At 35.0% G+C, this 16,339-nt stretch overlaps 1 protein-coding gene across 1 annotated transcript in view; it reads left to right on the top strand.

The window, feature by feature from the left end:
* The window catches only part of CFAP47 (cilia and flagella associated protein 47), a 353,360-nt gene that overhangs the window by 25,687 nt on the left and 311,334 nt on the right, over positions 1-16,339 (top strand). Inside the window, exons 17-21 of the mRNA XM_075714741.1 lie at positions 768-890; positions 2,305-2,436; positions 3,731-3,808; positions 4,353-4,497; positions 6,079-6,173. Coding sequence (XP_075570856.1) covers positions 768-890; positions 2,305-2,436; positions 3,731-3,808; positions 4,353-4,497; positions 6,079-6,173 — 573 coding nt within the window. The remainder of the gene's footprint in view (positions 1-767; positions 891-2,304; positions 2,437-3,730; positions 3,809-4,352; positions 4,498-6,078; positions 6,174-16,339) is intronic.

The following is a 16,339-nucleotide window of genomic DNA, read 5'->3' on the forward strand; positions in this document are numbered from 1 at the left end:
AGCTTCAGGGTAACAACAGGCTGTAACGTAATTTTGTGTTGTTATTTGAACATGGTATTTGATAATTTGAAAAGCAATGTTCTGGATAGTCTTCCAAACAGTGAAATTCAGCTTAGGTTAATCGTTTGTTATCTTATGTTACATGCCAGGCATTGTGAAGGGGACAGATATTCCACCGCCCCCCCCCCCCCCCGCCTCTGTATTCTACTGGCTGCATGCTCTAGAACTTCCATTTTGGGAACCAAGAAAACTTCTCCCTTCCCTTTAATGTGCCTGCTTTGTCTTTTTTTTTTTTTTTCCCCAGTAGCTTTTTTTCTTTGCTTCTTTTGAAGACTTGGCAATTGCTATATGTAAACCAGGATGTGTGTAAATTAGAATATTAGTATTGCTACTGCTATTAAAACCTCTGAAGTATCTTGTCCTGATCACACATTTAGGATTTAAAAAGGAAAAAAAAAGAAAATCATGACGCTTGTGCTGTAAATTAAATTTAAATAAAATATTTTTATTTGTCTTGAAATTAGCTCAGAAATATCTCTGGGGTTGTGTCTGTTCACTTTGAATCTAGATAAGTTCAATACATTGAGTAAATCTTGTCTCACATTTAAACTGTGTTTGTCTATTTGAATACTTCTGTTACGCATTTTCACAAGTATATTTGCTCATTATATATTAGCTCATTATGTAATGAAAATTAGGCTGAATTATTTATTTGTACTTAGTAATATGTTATTTAGTTTGCTTGTTTTCTCTTCTTTTTTTTACAGCTTGGTACTACTAAAGTTCATCTTATGGAACAAAGGATACCCTTCAGTCATAGTCCAATGGGTTTATCTACCTGTAAGACAGCCATTCTTCAAAACATAGGATACAATCATGCATACTTCCAAGTAAGCTGAAATTATTTTTAGTGTATTTTATTTCTTGGGGTTTGGAGGAAGAAGGGGGTTCACTTTATCAGATCATGTTACAGTTTTGTATTCTCAGCTATTAGATACACATCTACTTAAGTTTTTGTCTGGTTTTCTGAAGAAACAAGATTTACGTGAATAGGAATTCTGTCCTTCTGTCAAATTTGGACTGATAGATGGATAGATGGACCAACAGACAAGCAAAGTGGTAATGGTCTAAAACATTCTGGAAGTTTTGTGAGAACCAGTGGTGAGGGTGGAACCCCATACTAGTGTACCCTGTGAAAAAGCAGTTACATCTTGGATGTTTTTATATTTTGAGAGACAGAGCAAACTGGCTAGTCATCCTATTCATACTGGCTGCCCAGTCAGTGCATACCTAGACCTAGACCAGTCACAGCAAATGTGATTACTTTGCTAGACTAACATCTGAGAAGAAGATAGGCTGTATTATGAATTGGATAAGAGATGAGATGGATGCCAGAGTGGGTAAAGACATAATACACGAATTAGTAGAAAACCTAACCTCATTAGTTCTCCTGATCACAGAATAATTTGCTGTATTTATTTAGTGAAGCACAATAATTTTCATTAACATCCTCAGAATTTTTGTTACTACATTATTATGGTACTAAGGAAGTTGATTATTTTATTTTGATTTGTACCATATTTCTCTGTTTACCAATTGAGCATTATAATAACAAGTATTATTACTACATTTTTGGAGGATGGGCCTGAAAGAATAAAATCAGCATAATTGATAAGACAGACAAATAAACATACCCAGCCTTTTAAGCCTCCGCAATTACTCTTAAGCCAAGAGATGGCTGGTAGGTCTTGGTCATTAACACTTGTGTAACTATACTTTAAAAAGTTACCTGTTTGGAGTGCATTAGAAGAGAACAAATTCTGCTTTGTCCTTACTAATTACAGGATAAACTGAATATTTGCTCCTAGTATTATTTTCGAACTTTACAGTATTAGAATCCCGTGTCCTGTCTTCTTACTGTGAATGTCAAAAAAGAAGTGATGAATTTATCTGTCACTGAAAAAATGCTTTGTAGAATATTCTGGAGACTTGCTAGATAGCAAGTCTTAATTTTAATAACTTAATGAAAACAACCTGAAAACCAGAATGTGAAATTTCCAACTGGTGTGCAAAAATTATTTTGTAGTAGAAACTGACAGTCATCATGTTTAGGAATCTGTTACTTTATTTTGTTTACCTGTATATTTGCCCCAAACTTCTAAGTCCAAGTTAGCATTATATATTATGAAGGTTCTCTTTGTAAGAATGTAAAATCTTCTTGATCAATATATTGGTATTTTTAAAACAAAACACCTCCCCCCCCCCCCTTTCAGTATTATTAATGTTTCATGTTTGTGTTTGAAGGTTCTTGATTCAAACCCACTCCCTGGGATGATGATCACCCCTTCTGAAGGGGTGGTACCTGTGGGAGGCCATGCTGATCTCGAAATCTGTTTTACTCCAAATGCAAAAATGAGTTTTGATACAAGAGTGGAGGTATTCAAAATTGGAAGAACTTGTCTTTTGTGTGTTATGTTGTGTGCTTCTGTGTGGAGATGTGTGTACGTTTTAGCATCTTTTGGATTTTATCTCCAGTGTTCTACTGCTTTTTAAGAGAGAAAAAAAAAAAAAGGAAAAAGTTTTCTTACAGCAATTGATGGCTGCTATAACCTATTCTGTTATTTTGGTCTCAGTCGTGCTCTGAAGTATCAAAGCAGCCTCACAGTTTGAGCTGAATAATGTTTTACCATTGGCAAGCTGTTGAAACTAATGTGTGATTGTCTTCAGAAGATCATGTAGACATCTCTGCAGTTTTTATGATTTATAGAGGAGCAGGACTGGAATACTGTAGTGTCTTTAATTTCTGGACTTCTTTTTGTGGTCATCTCAGAGACAGATTTACTTGTAGATTTGATTTGATAATAGGAGTGCAATAAACATCTAATCCTGTTTTGTTTTCTGCATGCCTGCTTTCTGAACTTGTCCTTAGTCAGATAAGTGAGAATGGGAAAAAGGATGCTATCATGGGGCTTATCTCTGCTACCTTTTCTAACTCTAATCCTGGATTCTCCATCTTCTGTGGCTGCCTACGTTACGCTCACTAAACCTAGTATCCACTTCTTTTTTCCACTTCTAAAGCAGATTTAGTATTGCTCAGAACAATAGTATCTACTTTGTACCAGCACCTCTGTCAAGCAATTTATGTTGTGGTATACTTTCCAATCCTCACAGCTGCTGAATACATCTAACCCATCCACTTGGCTTTCTGCTGTTGGAAAGAACTGTTCATTCTAGTGATAACAGCCTCCTGCAACATTATTTTTGTCTGCAGAAGACTGGTCTTTCCTAAAACTTTGGTTGTGAGGGTTTTTTTTGTGGTTTTGTGGGTTTTGTGGTTTTTTTTTTTTTAATTGACAGCTATGACTACCACAGATAGTGTATGCCATAGATGCAGGACTGGTTCTTCTTTGAAGTCACATCTCACTGGAATCTGTGTATACATGTTCTAGAAAATGAAGGCATTTTCTTTACCTCTTTATATTTCCATAACAAAAATGCATTATATTGTAAGGGCAGAATTGTTTTCATATTTTCATTACAAATTAAGCCGAATGTCTCTCTCCACTGTGGGGTAGGATGTTTGGTTGGTGGTGGGTTGGTTTTTTTGTTTGTTTGGTTTGGTTTTTTGTTTTTTTTTAAAACCTTTTTTTCATGTAATTATAACAGATTTGGTGAGATAGTTATGTTAAAATGACCTTGTCAACAATCACACTGTTGTCTGTTCTCTTAGGTAGCAGTGCGAAATTCAGGAGTACTAGTGCTTAGGATTGGTGGATTTGTAGAGATCCCTGAAATAAACATTGATGTGGTAAGTATGAAGAAATTGTAGCAATGGGTAAGATTGGTAGTGTTTTGCTTTATCTAGATGTCGAAGTGCCCATCCCTACTTCATATTTTTCATTTTTTCCTATACCAACTTCCTGAGAAAATTATCGAAGAGAAATTAAAAACTAAATGTACATATAACAGTTGCACTAAATGATAGTTGACAGCTTTAGCTTTTGAACTTGACAATCTGGGAAATAGTATGTTAAAAGGGAGAGGATTTCTTTAAGGTAGTTATAGGAAAAAAAAAATGCAATAAGGGAAAAGGAATCCACTGATCTGTTTATTGAATGATGAAAACTTTCCTGATGGTGTAACTGGCCTTCTGTATTGAATTCTAAGCTGTTGCATTCTATATCCTGGAAGGATTTTAAAGATAAGGGTTATGCAAGACAATTGATTAACCAAGACTGTTATTGTGTTGTAAATTGTCAATCTTTGAACAATTATATTTTTCACATTCTGTTCAATTATAAACTTGACTTCACAGTGCTTTGACACAACTTTTTTTTTCTTTAAACTTACAGGAACTATTTGACTTTGGTGGTGTTTATGTCGGTTCTACAAAATCAATTCCCTTTTTGCTGCAGAACAAAGGACAAGCATGTACCAGAGTCGAGTTTGATTTTTCTAAGTATAAGGATTTTAAATTGAATGCTAATGACCATTCAGGTATTTGCTTTTGCTATATCAGAATTTTCATTACATAAAGAATGGATAATACTAAGAGAAAATCTGTCAGACTATTTCTGGTATACAAATTTTTTTATTTAAGAAAACCTAAAGCAATTATTTTAAAAGTGCTGCTTAATATAAATTAAGGGGAGACATTCTGGTTTGCCTGTAAAATGACATATGCCAAAAATAAGCATTTGGAAAATGTCAGGTTGCCTGTAGTTCCACAACCCTCCCCCCCCCCCCCCCCCCCCCCATTTTTCCCTATAGTTGCTAAGGTATATTAAAAAAAACCCAAAACACAACCAGTTTGAATTCCCTCACAGCAGTTAAAATAAAAAAAAACAAAAACAAAAAACCCCACAAAACAAAGCCAAAAAACTATACTAATTTCCTATTCCTGGACATTTACCCATTGTTTTGACAATGTTTACCCTTCAGTTAATTAATCATCAGTATAAGTGTCCAGACTTCTCTTTTTCCTAATGGTACAGGGTGTCTGCGGGTTAATTACAGGCCCTCTGTTCTGCACGATGCCCTACTCAGAATGACATTGGGGCAATATGTGGAATTAGAATGCTGTTTGTTTCTTGATAGAACTAGTGCAAATTCTTATCCTTCACTCATTGTTGCTTATCCCTTTTCTGCTTCAGTCCTGGCATTTCCTTTGCTGTTCCAACATCTTTATTCATGAATTTTGCAGCTATGCTTATATGGGCTCTTGTCCCTGCGAGCTCAGGAAATCAGGACTCTTTCTTTTGCAAGACAGTATTGTAATATTTAGTTGTATCTTTAGGTAGAACTGTATGTGGATGATGACAAAAAATGATCTGACAAGAACACCACCATGTGGTGGACTTCAAAAGGAACGTGAGGTCTCCTAGTCAGTCATCTTAACTCAGCAGAGAACTGTAGGACTGTCTACAACAGGCAACTAGCCAGCATGGGAATTGACTCATTGCACATGATTTCTAGATCAGAGTTTATGCTTGAAACAAGTAATATGACATCATCAGGTCCAGTACTGTTTAAATGGTGAATACTGGATGAATATTGATCCTGGTGTTCCAGGACGAATACTGATCTCTGAGGAATTTATTTTTGGTTTATTGGAAACCCATGCTTCTGCCAGTACCTTAAAATTGGACATAAAAAATGAAGCAAGCCTTACTGGTAAACTTCTGTAGTGTAGATTAGGCCTAAAAGTAATTTAGAAAAACAGTTTCACCCAGCTATTCTTCTCCCTGTGATATTAGGTTTCATTATTTAGTTAACTATTTTTGCCTAACGCTTTTATTCAAAGGTAAATGAGAGTGTTGGGGTTTTTTTTTTCTGAAATATTGTGTTCTACCAAATCAATAACTTTCATTAAAGTTGTTGGTGATTAACACTTCTCAAAATTACCTCCAGCATCCTTATGAGAAATACTGTATTAATTCGTAACTTTGTGAGAAAATGTTTACCATACAGATATGTGGATACCTTATGCAGGAAATAACTTTGAGGTAGTGCAACTATTACAAAGTTGATATTTAGTGTGATAACATCTGTAATTTGATTCTGAATTTTGTTTGACAGTGGTTGACTGCTGTTCTTCAAAGCCTTATTTGTATTCAGTTAACTTAAAGGGAAAGTCAGCTTTACAATGCTGCTTGTCCTTCATGCCAAAAGAGGTAGGTTTATGGGGCAATGGTGATTATGCTAAATTAAAATCATACTCTGTGATATTTCTGTGGTGAAAGAATATAGACGCTTTAGATGCACATTTTAGTGTGTGCAATAGTTTTATAATAGTAATCCAATTTTTAAGAAAACGAGTTCTGAAATAACCTTTATATAACTTTTGCTGCTTTCCTTAAATGTTTGCATACACAATGAAAACACATGTTCTCAATGACTTAAAAATGGAAAAGGTATAAACTTAAATTCAAATGTCTTACCACACATTCACTAAATCATTCAAAAAACTGGTAGCCATTTTCTTTTTGCAGCTATTTGTACTTTAACTCTCAGATGCCCGAGGGACTGCAAAAGTAGAGGAGTTTTATATGTCATAAAGATTGGCAAAGTTGCTTTCTGATTGAGCCATTTGAAGGAAATAAATTGAAGATATGAGACTTTATGGGTTAGTTTTACATCAGGAAAATAACATTTTATTGGCAGTAGGTGTCAATAGGGAATGCCACAGCAAATTTTAAATCTAAACCTATTGAACAATGATTTAGAAATGGAGGGTTTGGGGTTTCCATATATTTGGAGAACAATGAACTGAAAGAAAACTTAGTCTTTGATATTATGAACTGGCTTCAGAACAAGCAGCTGGGGACCATTTATACAGCATATAAACCTGTTGCATTATCTGCATTTTTATCTTAAAAAAAAAAAAATTAATATCAGAGACAATGCATCTTGGAAGGGTCAGCAATATTCTTTTTTCACTTCTCCCCCCTTCTCCTTCCCAGCGCTTTAGTTTTTGAATAAAAGGGAATTCCTTTGTTCAAATCATCATTCAAATAATATTTGCATATTATAGGCTGTGTCTGGTAACACTGTGATTTTCTTCCTCTTATTACTATCAGCTTAGATCCTGTGTACACATGGAAGCTATTGTGAAATAACTGATGGTATGAATTTATAGCATATTCACTACTCTGAGATAATTTTTCCTGACGGAATGTGTCAATAGATTTGTAAAAAACGAGCTATTTCAAACCAAATTAACTTCCTTCTATAGCATAGCAGGCTGTGAGGTTAGGGGAGAAGCAGTAGATGTCATATCTTTAAGTATCTTGACACTGTCTGATGCAACATTCTTATGAGCAAGGTAGTCCGATTTAGACTAGATACAGTGCTAGGAAAGTATGCAGTTGTTTGCCAAATGGCACATACAGAATGTCACCTATTGTCAGTTGGAGAGGAACTCAGTAAGGAAAAATGCTGACATTTTCATTTAGGTAGGAGGGGTCAATAACAGAAATGCAAGACTAGATAACGCTGTTGGAATAATCTATGTGTATGGTATTGTAGATTACAAGCTGAACAAGAATTAAGAGTAGAGGCAGACGCCATACTGGCTTGTATAAATGGGAATAATGTTTCTAAAGCAAGTAAAATAGTTTTTCTAATTAGTGCTGATAACACTTCAGCTGGAACACTTTGCTCATTTGGGATGCCACGCTTAAAGAAAGAATTGGGAAAATTTCCCTTGGAAAGAAAGTCCAAAAGAAAGCAATGGAAATGATCAGAAGTCCAGAAAGCACAAACTGTGTAAAAAATGGAACTCACTTCCAATATTCTGTGGAATGTAATTTATATATGCTTGTTCACTGCAGTAGATAGATAATGAGTAGTGGGTTTAAATTATGCCAGGTGGATTGGATTAACTTTAAAGACTCGTAGCAAAAAGAATCAAATATTGGAATAAACTACCTTAGAAGATATCTCCATTATTGAAGACTCTTAAGAAAGGGTTGAACAAGCATCACTAGAAATGCTTCACTCTGTCCCAAACGGACAAGTTATCTGTCCGAGAGTCACATTTATGCATTGTAAAAAAATATTCTAACAGCATGTTGTTGCTCCAAAGATGAAATTTCGGCCCTACTAAGGCCAGTGTTAAGGCTCTGAGTAATTATAACCATACTTCTCAGTGGCTGTCTCTTGCTAAGTGTGAAATTCAAACCAGTTAAACAATAATTAATACAAAGAAATACAGATTTTTGGCTTAAAATGATGAAATTGGAATGTGGAAAGACTAGCTTCCCTTATAAATAAAAAGTACATAAAATAGTATAGAGCCTTGTAAAACAAAAATGGGGAAAAGATTGATTGAACTTTTAATGAGTAGGTATATATTATTACTGTTCTTACAGCTAAACTTTGAAACCTAATTAGTTTTGATTTTCATTTTACCAGTAAAGTCCTGGTAAAGTCCTCTGAGATGCATATTTCATTTACAAAAGTAACCTGTTGTAACAGCATTCTCTTAAAGAACATTTTTCAGCTTAAAATCATAAGTATTTTACCACATTTTAAATTTTTTGTTCTAATTGAGAGATTGTCAATAGAAATGAGAAACAAAATGCTGCTTGATAACTGCCAGTTAGCTTCTAGTAAGCCATAGATATAACACTAAACAGAGAAAGTAAATGGTTGCTAAAATTGTAATGCCTTTCTTTAAGAACTTTCCAAGTCTCCCAAGTTTCCATTCTTTCCTGTTTTTCATTTTGTATCATCTGATTACTTTGGAATAGAAGGTACTTACTTTTGAGGAGTTTGCTTTGTTTGTGGTTTAGATGGGAACAAGGTAATGATGGTACAACTAAAACTGTAGCTTAGTTAAGCTAGTGATTTCCCCCGCCCCCCCGAATCTATACAGAAAATTCAGTTAGGAGTTCCATAAAAATAGAATACCACAAATGTACTGATTTAAAAATGATAAATAGGGTCTAGCAATATTATTCTATGGATGATACAAGGGTGCATACTATGTATAAGATTTAACACGTAACAATAGTTTAACTTCCAAGGCCTCACTTTCAATTTATTTTCATAAAACACTTTTACTTAAGTCTTGTCAAGTATTTAACAGAGGTATTTCTAATCTACACTGTAGATGCAGTTTTCATTTTTTTTTTTTTTCCTTTAATCTCAGTAGCTAAAAGCACACAATTGTCTATAAGATTAAAACACATACCTATTGATGGGAGCCATAACCTGAAATCTGACAGGTCTGTTCTTGCTTATGGCATTGGATTTCTCTGGTGCTAGTGCTGCTGTACAAAGTGTTCCTTTATTCTCCACTGTAGTAGAAAAGTGTGTAGCAGAAGGTCAGTCGTGTCCCTTACAGACCAGTGAAATATCAACTCTCTAAAATCCTAAATGCCCCCCATCCCCAACTATCAAAACAGGGATTTTATTTGCCTCCCAGTACTCCTATTTCCCATTGTTACAATTGAGCTCTATTACTATTTTCTTTCCTTGTTAAGTTGCAGGATGGATTAAGAGTAGAAATGTTGATACTGACACTGCTGTAAGTTCAAGTGATTAACTAAATTAATATTTCTGAAGACCGCTGAAACAGCAGATGGTTCTTTATGTTTAATTTCACTTGTCATCTGAACTACTGCTCAGTATTACTGTTTATTATTGATGAGCACCTCCAACTGTTGTTTGATACTGGTGGTATTGTAACCTAACTGAAGAGAAGGTTATACCAGTTGGCAGTCTGCTTTAATTATGATATAAATTTGGAAAAAAAAAAAAAAATCTTATATTTGCCTTGATCTGTTTTGTGACTGCTCATCTAAAAAAAAAAAAAAAAAAAATCTGTAGAATGTGTCCCATCTATTGATTACAGATTTCTCTATAGTTTTTTCTGGTTTTCTGATGTCATCTTTTTTAATTTGTCAAACTCTGGGTCTAAGTGTTTTTCCAGTCTTGAGAAAAATTTTTGGCAAACAGATTCAGAAGTAAGGGAATAAAGAACTTCAAAAAGGAAATTTTCCTGGGGCACCTTATGCTTCATAACCAACTAGTAAGTGCTGCTTTAATGAAATGTCTATTTCAGTTTCCTCTTCCCTCCACAGGCTCACAGTCTTTCTGTCTCCCTTTGCCCTCACTGCTGGGTAAGCTCACTGTACAACCAGTGCTTCCCATCTGCTCCAAGTGTATTACTGCCTGCCTGTCAGGGGGCAGCTTGCTTATTGTTAGGCAAGGCATGCTCCAACACGCTTACAACTTACAACCCACTGGTGGTCACAAGTTAACATCACTGAAAGTTAGTGCAGTACTGATAGCTGGCAGCAATAACACTGACTAGTGTTAAATGAAGTTAACTTGGAAAACTAAATGTGTTGCCCAGTATGGCATGACTAAAGGAAGCATCTGGAAGTATATGTACCCCCCAGGATGCTGTAGTTTTTCTTTAATTAAACTCCTGCAAAGTAGAATACTAATAAAAAGCATAGTTCTGTTAAGAAAGGGGTCCAGGTACCAGCATTTCTCATTGTGATCAGAAACTCTCAGTAGTTACTGATTCTTAAAATATTCCACATTGGATCTAAGTTCTTTATCATTCTACATCATCTAGATTTCCCCCTTTTCTCACCAGAATTCTTCCTTCTCTTTCCTGACTTTCCAGTCTTGAAAAACCTCTGATCTTCTCTGTATATTAAGCTTCCCCTATTCAGGTTTCATGGTTGCAAGCACTATTTCCTGCCTCTGCAGCTGTTTCTCTGATCTCATCACCATTTTCTGGACAACTGCTCTTACCCAGCTTACCTCCCAGCTGCTACAAACCTTCTGTATCCTGTTGAGCCACATGCTTTTCTGTCTGCCTTCTGGTTCTGCTAAAACTTCCTGCTGCTGTTGTAGTCATTACTGACAACGCTACCCTATAAACCAACAAAATCCCACTATATTGATGTTATTGCTAAGAAAGTAGATACAAGAACCAAGGAAAAATTAAAACAAAATGATTTAGAAGCATTGATTAAAAAACCCACAAAAGCATGAAATTATTTTAATACACTTTAAAATTTTATTAAAACTACTTAAATTATTAACATAAGGTTTCAAGTAATTTAGTCTTGAATGCAATCTTGAATTCTCCTGCTAAAAGTCAACTTTGCAATAGCTCTCCTTCTGCCTCAAAAAGCTTCAAATCAACAAACAAAATACGTAGGAACTCTGAATAGCTCCTACAATTCTCACTAAAACTTAGTATGTACAAACACATGGGACATCAAAAGGTGCTCTTAGAGATGAAGTATATTGGCATGCTTATAAAATAATATCTACAAAATTTTGAGATAATTCTCCCGATGTTCTAAGTGGTAAAATGAAGTTGATGCATTATAGATAAGGCTAGAATGTGGCTCAGACATGGCCTGGCTGTGCCTTCCTGTTATTCCAGTGTCTCAGAAGGTGCTGGAGGTGACAGGGCTCTCAGCCTCACTGGAGAGAGTTTAACCTCAGTGTTTGTTGGCTGTGAAAGTCAGAGCTGTAAGTCAAAGCAGTATACAGAAATATATATAAATGGGTAAGCTAGCAAATACTTCTTAATGTCTTATTTGTATATAAGCTGTATGCTGCTTTCTTTTCTGTTTTGATATAGTTTTATTTGAGAGACACTTCAATTATGTTTTAGGGTTTTTTTTCACTGCAGTATAAGGAGCTTTAGCCAGCTGAATGTCTGGGCTAGGCAGGGTTCTCATTTCAGAGCTGAACAGAAAAAATTTTCGGTAATAAACCAAAAAAACCCCAACCAAACAAAAGCACACAAAACCCCCCATGACTATCTGGCCAAATGTCTGTTGTAGCTCCCTCATCCGTCTCCAGAGACAGCTAAGAATTATTACTAATAATATTTTTTATTGATTGATTGCTGGCAGTGATTGTTTTTGAACTGAGTTTTAAATTGTACTTTCCAAGAACCATGGCTTTTCTGACCATGGCGTTCTTTCTGCAAGCTACCTGTCCATGTAACAGCAAGGAGACCCTCATTCCTTTGGTTTTGTGCCAGGAAAACAAACAGCATGTGGTGACTTTAAATATTTGCTCATCGTTGTTCCTCAGCTGTTTCTGTGTTTCTCCAGGCAGGATGATCCACCTAGCAGCAGTGTCATGCACAGTCTGGTAAGGAAAGCAGGCAAAGCAAGGTGCAGGAGTGTACTGCTTCGAAATGACTTTTTTTTTTTTTTTTCTTTAAACCCTGCTGGAAAATAACAAATTCCAGCATCTTGGAAAAAAGACAAAATACACAGCTGTGTAATAATGAAGCCTGTGAGGGCCTTGGATTGAGATAAATAGAGCAAGTCACACCTGTCAGAGCTTATTGCTTAAGCTTTTTGTAGAGAAGTGACAGGTGGGTTTGGGGTTTTTTTTTTGGCATTTTTAATGACGTAATTTTTTTTTTTTAAATGAAAGAACAGAATTCATGGTATAAGCAATAAATTCTATGGAAAATCTGCAGCTGTGGAATTACAGGGTACTGCTGGTACATCATCTCTGACCATATACAAGGGAAAGATTTAGTTTTATTTCAGTGTTTTGAATGATGACTTTGAACACTAGTTACATTATTCATTGTGGAAAGCTGCTTATCTGTGATATAAAGCTGGGGAATTTAGGCTGCATGAAAGATTTAAATATGTTTTAAGGAAAAACTCATGTTAAATCTGAAGGGAGGTTGAGTGTAAATTGCATACAGTTGCAGGACATAAACCCTTGGTTTTGCAGTTAGGTTTAAATTTGAATCAAACTGTTTTGTGGCTTTTTTTTTTTTAATGTACATTTTCTCTCCTTATATCAGTACTGAATGTGTATGTTGTTAGTGTTATAAATAAAGAAACTTTAAAATCAGCCTTTACACAAAAATTCAATGACTTTTAATGCTTCAAGATATTTGAACAGTCTGCATGTTATTACATAAATACAAGACTATTATACTTTACAGATGTTTTAACTTAATTTTAAATCATAAATTAGCTTACTGATTTACTTGCAATTCTCTGTGAAGCTGTACTGTGAAGGCAAGTACTGTAATTTTAGGGAGATGTCACATATTCTTTGTGCTAAATAAACTATATGATTCCTGGATTTGACAGTAAAATTTTTACTCAACCTTGAGAATATGTGCTCTATTACAATAATAATTGGCAATATATACTTTTTAAAGCATAAAATGTATTATTGCATTGGGGTACTTAGTAAAGATAGAAATGAAGTGCTTTGAAAATGTTTTTTGAAAATAACTTAATTTTTTTTTCTACTCTCAGATTCCCACCCTCAACCTGGCAACTATGCTTGAGTTTGTTTATTTTTTATGCATTAATTTTATATAAAATGCCTTTTTAATTGTCATGGATGCTGGGGTAGTTGTTCCCCCTTTTGTTTCTTTCAGTGTGCCAAGTGTTTAGGCCTGAGGCAGGAAGCTGTTCAGCTTTCTTCACTCTCCAGTGTTGGGCTTAGAGCTACCATGTACTTTGTATCAAACCTATTTCATAGATTCAAATAAGTTTTGGTAGCAGAACTTTCTTGATCAGACAGATTCCTTAAAATCAACAACTTTTATTTGTTTAGCAATTCTAGCAGAAAATTGGAAGGTGTTTTAAAATGCCCTCTAAACAAAAATTTGCAGGAATATCAGTTTTATTTAAAGAATTGTTATCTTCTGGTGGTGGCCTACACCACCATCCTTTTCTGGCATCCTTTGGAGGTGTTCTATGCGACTGCATAACAAAAAGCTCCTTTGTCTCACGTGACTAGTCTTTTTAAAGCTGCTTTTGAAGTATTTTAATTGCGAAGACTACCACTTTGTACATGATGCCTCCTTTCCAATTAACATGCATAATTAGTTTAAATCAGGACTAGAAAAATATTTCTTATAATGATATAAACAACCTTGAGTGTTTGTGCAAGAACTGTCTTTAGGCTGCTTGCTTCCTGCCCCTCCCTGTATTCTCTGGTTTATGAAGTTCAATGCAGCTTCAGAAAAATATCTCAAGAGATAAATAACTGTAAAGTATTCATAGGTTATTTTAAAAGCTACTGCAAGTCCAGGAATAGTATAAGGCCTTTTTTTAACATTGTCATTAATTTTGTCAAGTATATAATCTTGCAAGAGAGAATTTTCCATTATGGAGGTTTAGATATTAAAAATTAATTACATTTTTTTTTTCTTAAAATACATATGAAAGGAAAAATGATGATTCTACTTAAAAAGTGAAGTCCTAAAACAATGAAATTAAGTTTTAATTCAGTTTTCAGTAATGTGTGTGTATGTACATGTGTGAATTATAATATGATTTCTAGGTGTATAGAATTTTTAAAGAATTTTTCTTTTGTAGTACATGTTAGTTGATGTGCAGTTAATGAGGCAAAGATACATATGAATGAAACAAAAGGTCTATAACTTGTTCTCAATTATATAAATACATTTCTATGAGTTATATTGGCTCTGAATTTGCACCATTGTACTTCAAAGTAAATGGAGGTTTTCGGTGAACATCATGTCCTGCATGTGGTGAGTTAAGTGAGTGTCTTGCACATATTTGGTTTTGTTTGCCAGTTCTTAGCAAATAAAACCCTTGTTTCATAGTAAGACTAAACCAAATTTTCCTGATAGTGGGGATGAAAACCAAATTTTGAATAGCTGCTTTGGGAGAGGGATAAAGGGATTCCATCTTTTTTTGTACAACCTAACTAAACATAACAACATTGATGGAGAACAATTGCAGTGCTAGACTGTACTCTTTTCATAGCCAATGATGTAATGATATCTATTATAGACTAAGCATTTTAATCTTACCAAACTTTAACAACTTAGTCGTATTGTTATATGTCATATATGCTAGGGTTGGAAGAATTTTCTCGCTCACTTTTTTTACTGCAACTCTTGTCAATGGTGTTTCAAGTGTTAGAATTGCCCATGTAGGGAAGTACCTACTGGCTATAGGGAGCTGCCAAGGCTGGGAGGAATCTCAGAACCTGAGATATGCAGTCATCTTCTCTCTGTTCTCCTTACAGTGACCCATAATGCTTGGGAGCTAAGTTGGCTATTTATGCAGCATTTTGCATATTAGACTTCTGAAGATGTATGCTGGGTACACTTTACCAAATATAGCAAACTTCTCATACAGCTGAAGGAGAGTGATGGAATCTTTGGATTGTGTCTGTGTTGTGACTGTTGTATGAGATGCTTGACCTAGAGAGTCATGTACTTCCCCCCCACCCTGGTATTGGTTCGCTTTACAGTTCTCTCTTGCATATGAATTTTTACAGCTATCAGGGTTACCAAATAACGATGTATTCAGCTCATTATCATATTCAGCTATGCTATCAAACTTCTCTTATGTTTTTGGAAAAAGTTTTAAAAGATTTTTTTTGATGGATTTCACAGCCTTGAAAAGCAATGCTTATTACTTTCAACTATAAGAAAAGGCAGTCAGTTGTTTCTCTAAAACTGTAAGGAGCTACTGCTGTTAGTTACATGAAATCATGTATTTCACACATACTTTGAAGTGAAAGGAACTTCTCACACTATGAGGAAAAGATCCTTTTCAGTCTAATTTTTAATTATGTGTTTTTTATGCCACAAGAGCATATTTTGAAGATGTAACTTGATGAAGTTTTTTATGTGGGTGATTTGAGATACTAAAAATAGAAAAGTATGTAAATCAAATCAGGTTTTTACTCAATCTTTATGACACACCTCAAGCATGAGTTACTAAAAAATCTTATATGGCATTCACCATGTTAATTTTGAAAAGCCAATTCGATATAAAATCTAATCATTATCAGATTTGAAGTGTCAATATAAATTAAGGGACTGTGGTGATCTCACTAGAAAAACTTCCCCTCATCCCGTGCTTTCCTCTTGCTAAGCACAAATACATAAAATGTTCCACAAGGCTCAGTAGACATCTTGCTCACCGGGAGTTTGTAACTGTGTGTTACAAACCCTGCTGGAAGTCCAAACACTGCAAGTGCCACGTACTTTCTTCTCATTATCTAAGCTTTGTGTTTGTTCTGTTACAGATGGATACGTGCCTCATGTCCTGGCTTAGGACAATTTTTTTTTTTTCTTTGCTGTCACTTACATATTCTACTCACTACCACATATGTGAAAGTGAAGCATGATGCACTGTTTTCTGCAGTTTTTGAAAGCTTTTAAATGATTCCTCACTTCTTTGCACAGCTGGTTTTACTGCAAATTTTAAGCAGCATGCAGATTTTATAGGCCACAGTTATCCATACCTTTTTGTCTGGAGAACATACTGCTCTAGTGTGTTGATCCTTGGAAAGACAGAGCAAGAGGCAAGAAATGCCTCCTTGA

This window comes from Pelecanus crispus, chromosome 1 (genome assembly GCF_030463565.1).
Source record: "Pelecanus crispus isolate bPelCri1 chromosome 1, bPelCri1.pri, whole genome shotgun sequence".
Lineage (NCBI taxonomy): Eukaryota > Metazoa > Chordata > Aves > Pelecaniformes > Pelecanidae > Pelecanus > Pelecanus crispus.